Source organism: Panicum virgatum, chromosome 5K, assembly GCF_016808335.1.
Source record: "Panicum virgatum strain AP13 chromosome 5K, P.virgatum_v5, whole genome shotgun sequence".
In the NCBI taxonomy this organism is placed as follows: domain Eukaryota; kingdom Viridiplantae; phylum Streptophyta; class Magnoliopsida; order Poales; family Poaceae; genus Panicum; species Panicum virgatum.
Genome location: NC_053140.1, coordinates 36,443,446 through 36,451,291, shown reverse-complemented (window position 1 = coordinate 36,451,291; position 7,846 = coordinate 36,443,446). Strand labels below are relative to the sequence as shown.

Here is a 7,846-nt window from a genome sequence, read left to right as displayed (position 1 = left end):
AAAATTTAAATTTGAATTTAAAAAATAAAAAATTCTCAAAAAATTTCTAAAAATACTTCAAGGTGCGACAAATCTAATGGTGTCAAATTTTCTCAAAAATTCATTCATTTAGTATAGTTTGCGGGGATTTGAAGTTAAACAAAAAAACGTGCATATAAAAGTATACAAATACAATGTAAAAATAGTTCAAAAGAGAGTTGGAGAGTTCATTTAAGCTAAAATATGTTATACAAACATTTATTTAATATACTTTGTGGGCATTTGAATTTAAACAAAAAAAAATTGAATTTGGCAGGTTACCAGTCAAACCGACCAGTAAACCGACCAAACCGGCCGGTCAATCGGTCCAACCGACCAGTATACCGGTCCGAACCGATTGAACGGCGAAATTTGAATTCCACCGGTTCCGACCGGTAACCGGCCAAACCGGACCGGTACGGAGCCCGGCGGTTTGGCCGGACCGGTCGGAAATTAAAACCCTGATCACAGTACGACAGCTGGAATTATTCAAGAACAATCTTATCCTTAGAATGTCAAATTGAGGAGTGTTACATATTCCAGATATTTCATGTAACAAACAAATTAGAGGAGTGTTATATATTCCAGATATTTCATGTAACAAAGTAGATCTTCTTGATGAGCTCGGCTTGGTAGTTGTCGTACGTATTCTTATAGATAATGTTGTTATAATAAATCTAGCTTGTAACAGAATCCTGGCTGAACACATCTACATTATTGTCTATATATGTATACTTGTTTGTGCCGATTGTGCACCCTGAATTATCACGCAATCCATTACCCAAAGCTCAGGGACGTCGGTTCCTCCTATAGCTTCCCCTCCTCTGTTTTTTCAAATTGAGCACTTTTGGTCTTCTCTGCTTGTGTATCTTTTTCAGCATTTTTCTTCTCGAGCTCAGCTTGCTCCAGGTTCTCCTCGTGCTATTCAAAATTTTTTTACAAACGTTAAGAGGGTAGATATCACTGCAGAAAAATAGGCACCACAGGGCAAGGATGAGGCATCAATATAGACAATGCTCAAAATGCAGGGATCAGATGTGCTGCAACCATCTACATCCCGAAGAGAATAATTTGTACTGCAAGTTAACCTGCGCATGTTCAAATAAAACGGATCTGCTTACCACGTTCATAGGGGCAACGAGAAGGATCCTCACCGAAGTATTTTATCAGTGCGTCAACATTTTTACCCTGAAACCGCATTGAAAATTCAATTTACAAGAACTAAAGGGACCATGTATAGCATATGTGCTGCTACGAACAAAAAAAAGAGGAAAGCATACCACTATTGAATACAATGAAGATAACGACTCCACATCAGCTTGAGCATTGTCAGTGAACTCTTTCAGTTTCTACACAATGCGGATAATGCTAGTTTAGCAACAATCGATACACTCAAACAGTCCATTGTTTGCTTCATCATTTGCTGGATTAAACAGCATCAATTAACAAGAAATATTTACAGAGATGGACATCATCAATGGATGAGCATGTATATTTCATCTTGTTTTTTGTTGGGCTTGTCGGCTTGCCAGTTTAAAATTCATGAAAAACATATATAACTTTCAAACAAATTGGTCAAAAAGGACATAACTTTCTACAGGCTTTCAATTGTCCCAAATGCCTGGTTGTATATCCACTAAAACATACCAGCTAAGTTCCATATGAAAGCTTCCATAATATAAACCAAAATCGAGATTATACTGTGTCCTGACCATCAGAAAAGTTTCTGATACCGGCCCATCCATTTGTGAAGCATCATACTCCAGCTGAACCTTTTTCAACCCTTCGTCAACTTCATGCATTTCGGTACTCAACATTTCTAGTTGTATCTGTTGAAATTTAACAGTTTGGGGTTTAGGATATATTTGCAAACTGTGGTTACAAAATGCTATATATTCTACACAATTTGATAATATATTGAGAAGAAACCTGAACCTTTGATGCAGCATCTAAACTAGCTAGGTCATCGTAGAAGTTTAAAAGCTGTGGAGATCTTGCAGCAAGTTCCTGGTATAATAAATTGTTGTCAAAATATGATATTAATGTGAAAATAATTTCATTCATAACACAGTAAATTAGACCAGGGCTACAAAGTAGTTACAATGTAATACCCCCTGTTTTTATTTACAGGTTTATCCTAAGTCAAACTTGACTAACTTTGATCAAATTTATAGAAAAAATAATAACATTTACACCACCAAATTTATTTCGTTGAATCCACAATGAAATATATGTTGATGGTGCATATTTGGGTAATATAGTTGTTGCTATATTTTTCTATACATGTTGTCAAATTTACCCAAGTTTGACTTAGGACACACCTTATACGACATGTAAATAAAAATGGAGTATAGAAACAGTCATATTACGGTAAATGGTACGACAATTTATAGTAGCAGGAACGCCTATTTGACAATTACTTTATTTTATTTGGGATAGATAAAGGATTCAGTTGATTTAACCATGTACAGGTAGACAAAAGCAGTGTCAAGTGCAATCAGAAACTTGATGGCACCTTGGTAAGGTACTAATATAAATAGCGTTGGTAGCTGCTGCAATTGCGGTAGCAGCCCCCTACCTCTCCCTCTCCACTGCTATAAGGTAGCACACCCAATGTTATTGCTCATGTTAGTCCGCTATTCACTATGTTGATGGTTCAACTGACAATGAAGATGAACCAAATCGAAACAAAATATTAAAAATAATTGGGTCAAATGTACCGGAGGTCCATCAACTTGTAACAGGGTGTCATTTAGGTCCATCAACTTCAAAATTGCATTTCTGGGTCCATAAACTTATAATTTGTGTCACTTAGATCCACAAACTCTGAAAGTGCATTTCTAGGTCCATAAACTTGTAATTTGTATCATATAGATCCATACCGCTCCACCTACCTTTCATGCATTGATATCATAACAATATGAATCTACAAAGTGCCAGCACGTTGCTGGAGTTCCGCAAGAAGGGTGAAATTTGAGCCCCGATTCGAATTAAATGCATAGGGAGAGGAGGATGGATGAAAGACTTAGTTAGGAGGTTATTGACATGTATTAGGATCCAAAGAGGGACTTACTTACTGCCATTGGTGAGTTCTGGAGTTTTAGATCTAGATATGATCTCGTAATATGGGTGGGAGGATGGGTGATGGCTTGGGAAGAATGGAGGAGGTCACAGAGGGATTCAACAATATGTGTACCGTGATAGGGGATATTATATCCTCCGTAACGCGGGTGGTCGGATATGGTGGCGTCCGGTGTTGTGGCAAAAAATCTCATGACAATGTTAGCTTGGGTCAACACAGAGTAGTTCTCGGATATCGGGGCGACCTTTGTGGGCGCGTTTGTAGCCACACGACTGCTCATGAATGAAGTTTATGGACTTAAAAATATATTTTCGGAGTTTATGGATCTAAGTGATATAAATTACAAGTTTATGGATCTAAAAATACACTTTCAGAGTTTATGGACCTATGTTTTCAAAGTTTACGGACCTAACTGACACAAGTTACAAGTTGATGGACCTAAAAATATACTTTTGGAGTTTGTGGACCTAAATGACACATCCTTATAAGTTGGTGGACCTCTAGTGCATTTTACTCTAAATAATTATTTAGGCAATGATGAAAAATAATAATATGACAAACGATGTTCTTTCATATTGATGTAACAATTTAATGTTAATATGTATCCAGGTGTTTCTTTATATCTATTTACTTATGCTTCTTTGTGACTAGTAGCATAAATGTAATAGGCAGCTATTTTTAAAAAATTAAGTAAACTTGGTTAATATTATATATGCTCTAAAATTTTGAATATTTTTTAATTCGGTTATTTGGACTTAGTGTCTGCTATAGCACCCGCTAGTCGCGGATCCAGCTCACAGCCATAGGGGGCTGAAGCCTCTTCCTCCTCTCACACCTCCTCTCTCTCTCTCTTCTTCTCCCTTCACTTTCTCCTTCTCTAGCTCCCCTTGTCGGAGGTTGCAACCAGTAGGGGGGGCTGCAACCCCCAGCCCTCCTGGCACCAGCTATCCGATCCGCTACACAGACACTAATCCACTACTAGTCCGTAATATACTATTTACTATCTTGCACCTTGGAGGCTGTGAGAATCTGTTACCCATGGTTTCAAGTCAGACTGTACTTAATTATCTACTAGCTAAAGTTGTGCGGTACCTAACATTGTTTAACTACCGGTACCGGATAAGCTCATGAACTTAAATTGATGTTGGCGTGGCGGAAATATATAGTTAAGCTCTGTTTATCACAATAATAAATCAGAAATTGGTTGCTGGTCGCCAAGTTGAAGTTCCTCTCCTAATTCACATACCAATGTCACTTCAGCTAGCTGATCTAGGATTTACCAACTAGCAACCATCTGTGACTCTTATGCATAGTCCATTCCACTCCAATTAATATGATTAATAAGGTAAAGGTATATACCTGAGAGTAGATACTGAGTGCAGTTGTACAAAGGCTGGCTCTAATAATGCACTAAACTGCACAAGCACAAAATAAGCATACCCATAGTCTCATGGTCCTAATTTCTCCCCAGATTAGTGAAAAATAGCAGTTTCACCGAATCTAACGTTCTTCTAAGCCATCAAGTTTTTTCCATTCCATGGTAAGGCTCCCACAGACCTACTCAGGAATCAGGACACATGCTGATTTCTAGTGCACTCATCTGCCATATGTTCATTTGTTCAAACGTTATCTTTATGATCCTAATTTAATAAATAATTTGATGAATAAATATGTGAGAATAAAAATAATTAGACTACTGGAAATCCAACTACTGTCAGCAAAATGGTACTAACTAGTACATAAATATATGAGAACCAAATTTTGTACAGAATGAAGGTGTATGCCATACCTTGCAGAGGTTGTGCATTGGTGTTTTCTTATTTTTTGTTCCCCGGGCATCAATAATAAGTTGAAGAAGACTGTCCAACCGGAAGGCAATCACATAACCTGTAAGCAAATATACAGATGTGAAGTGGTTAATTAGTCCGAGCATATTAATATATATGGGTATCAATAATAAGTTGAAGACTGTCCAACGGGAAGGCAATCACAGCACCTGTAAGCAAATATACAGATGTCAAGTGGTTAATTAGTCCGAGCACATTAATCTATATACCTATTTCTAAAGCGAGTAAGGTTTTCACATAAATTTTTGGTATGGTCTGTCTTGTGTCATTGACAGGTGGGCCTTAGTCCATCCCGTATGCGAGTCGGACTAGCCTTTCGTTAATCGGAATCCTAACTAGAACCCGGACAAATCAATCGGAATCATAATAGGAACCCATCAATCGGAATCCCATTCGTATCCCGGACAATTAATGCCTCACATGATCAAAACGGCCAGTACACGAAGTGAACAAGCACAAAGTTGGTGATATTATTTTGTTGGTGATATTATGTAGATCTATTATATATAATACATGTAGCAACGCACGGCACTATGCTAGTATATATAACTATAGAAAACTGAAAGGATGTCTAGCTAGCAAGCACCCAACATTTTAAATTTTCAATGGAGGACATGGGATATTCCAACCGAATATGATTTGTTTCCATGCTTGCACACACAGTAAGACACAAAAGAAGGTGAGCAAATTCAATTAAACATGTGTTGGAATGTTGTCCTTTTGTCCATTAATGAAACACAGTCTAATTATAGAACATATGATGATCTTTGTGCAAAAATACAGTTCATGGTGAGTCTTTGAATCTACTCACCTTCATGCTTAATCGCATAAAGACATGAATATTCGCTGAAGACTTCTTGTGGTGAGGAAATAAGAGGTTGTGTGATGAAACAGGACATGCTTAATGACTTTGATAACCACACTGTAGAAGGTGGGCACTATGCGTTTCCTAATACACCATTATGCCATGCCATTCCCAATTCAAGAGAAATAGCGCTCCAATCTTCTAATGACCGAACGGTCCTAGAGTTTGCCATATGTTTCTCATGTTATCACAGCTCGTCTAAACAGTCTTAGCTTTTTTTAAGATAGAACAAACTACATAAAAGGCTTACAGCAATCTAATACACATTGATACTAAGGAGCACTTTCCCTATTAACTATTAGGACATTATCAGTGGGATGTTTCATAGGATGGCTTCTAATATGTCACATCATGAAACTAATTTCAGTTGATGAATGAAACTATATATACCTCCAATGCATAGTTTCATATCGCAGTTTTATAGGTAAGCCATAGACATTAATTGCGATACACTGGATTGGACGAAATCTGATGAAATGAAACTTCATAGCTCTAAATGGTAGTTTCAATATATTTCATATGTTAGAAATAGTGTACACCCAGTTTCATGGTGATGAACCCATCTCTTCTCTCTCTTCTTTAATATTATACTATATCATCAGATTTGCTGATGTGTCACATCGATCATTTAATACGGATGAAACCTATAATTTTTGTTCCTATTCATAGGTTGCAAGGGGGTTGTTCATAATAATTAATATTGTCCATGAACTGGAAAATAAATAAAATAAATAAACTTATTTATTACCACTAGTAGTTCCGAAGTTCAATGTATCGAAACTGATTTTCTTCATTATTCCTTCCCACTTGAGAGAAATTCGGATCTGATAAAGTAGAATTCACGTTAATAGCTAAAACTCGAAACAAAATTGGAATTCAATACGACTGATTCTCAGCATACCTCGTTGCACAAAGAGTTTAGGATATTCAAGCTTTCTCTAAGATCTGCAACTCGGGAAGCAAACTGGATCTTGAAGGATAACACTTGCAGTTTTGACTCCATTCGTGGCACTTTCATCAATTCTAAGATCTGCACCAGGAGAACAATCCCTTGTAAACATACGTAATCATGCAGTCATACCATATCCAATTGTTGCAATGTTATGCATAGCTCAGGGCACATGGATTGCCCCGTGATCCATGGAATGCCTGCAGCTTTTTTCCCCTACATGCAATGACCATAGAAAACTGTAGGTAAGTATATATTCACTAGCAAATATGCTTGTCCGCTATCCTGCTGCGTGGCGCAGGCCCCGTGCGCCCACGGCCTCCGTGCACCATCCCCAACCACCACGCGCCGCCGCCGGAGCCCCGCCATCGAGGACTGCCGCCATGGCCGCCGCCGCGGGCCTCTGCCTCCGCCGGAGCCCCGCCGTTGAGGACCGTCGCCGTCGCGAGCCTCTGCCTCCACCACTGCCCTGGCCCCGCGTGGATCTGGCCGCCGCCGCCATGGCCCGAGCTCGAGGCTGCCGGATCTGGCCACCCCCGCCCTCTCCCTGGCGCGGCGGAAGGTGATGCCGGCCGCGGCGCCAGGCTTGGCAAGCCGGCCTGGCCGCCACCACGCTTGCCGCTTGGGGCGTTCCAGCCTTGCCGAGCCGGCCACTTGGGGCGTACCGGCCTCCGCCGCGCCCGCCGCTTGGGGCATGCTGGCCTCGCCGCGCCGGCCGCTTGGGGTGTACGGGCCTCCGCCGCGCCCGCCGCTTTGGGCATGCAGGCCTCGCCGCGCCGGCCGCTGTCCGTGTCGGGCTGGCTGGCTGGGGTGCCTGGCAGCAGCGTGTTGTGGCGTGCGACGGTGGTCAGGGAGGGAGAGAGGCCAGTGGAGGAAGCGAAGGGGGAGGCCGGCGGGGTGGGTGGGTAGAAGGATTAAATAATTCTGATAAATGGGCCTCGCTGTTGGTAGTTGGTATAGAGTAGAGATATAGAAGATGGATGGGTACGAAGAAAAGTGGTACAGAAGAGTGAATCTCGATAACCAGGATAAAATATTCCTTTTAGAGAAAGAAAATAGAAGATGATAGGTGCAGATAGTCTTAC

The 7,846-nt window shown here is 40.3% G+C and overlaps 1 protein-coding gene across 8 annotated transcripts; it reads right to left on the bottom strand.

Moving 5' to 3' along the window:
* Positions 1-538: 538 nt before the first annotated feature.
* Positions 539-7,624, bottom strand: LOC120707205 (formin-like protein 5). 8 transcript variants are annotated; one of them, XR_005688876.1, is made up of 9 exons: positions 7,023-7,624; positions 6,714-6,842; positions 6,561-6,636; positions 4,890-4,987; positions 1,954-2,025; positions 1,731-1,847; positions 1,299-1,441; positions 1,140-1,206; positions 539-981 (listed from the first exon to the last, which is right to left on the bottom strand). XR_005688876.1 is itself a non-coding variant. In XM_039992043.1 (9 exons), exons 1-9 carry the CDS (start codon positions 7,455-7,457, stop codon positions 944-946), a joined length of 1,101 nt encoding a protein of 366 aa, XP_039847977.1. In that variant the 5' UTR covers positions 7,458-7,624; the 3' UTR covers positions 539-943. The 8 variants fall into 8 exon arrangements, 5 of the variants coding, with proteins under 5 accessions (XP_039847977.1, XP_039847978.1, XP_039847979.1 ...); XM_039992043.1 differs by having other exon boundaries at positions 1,299-1,367; XM_039992044.1 differs by having other exon boundaries at positions 539-939; positions 1,299-1,367.
* Positions 7,625-7,846: the final 222 nt, after the last annotated feature.

Bases quoted from the DNA above. Each gene is read 5' to 3' on its own strand.
- LOC120707205 (XM_039992043.1), bottom strand. From the start codon at position 7,457: ATGCCCCAAGCGGCGGGCGCGGCGGAGGCCGGTACGCCCCAAGTGGCC. The intron at 6,843-7,022 runs GTGAATATATAC...CTCCTGGTGCAG, and splicing joins GCGGACAAGCATATTTGCTA to ATCTTAGAATTGATGAAAGT. The intron at 6,637-6,713 runs GTATGCTGAGAA...CTACTTTATCAG, and splicing joins TAAACTCTTTGTGCAACGAG to ATCCGAATTTCTCTCAAGTG.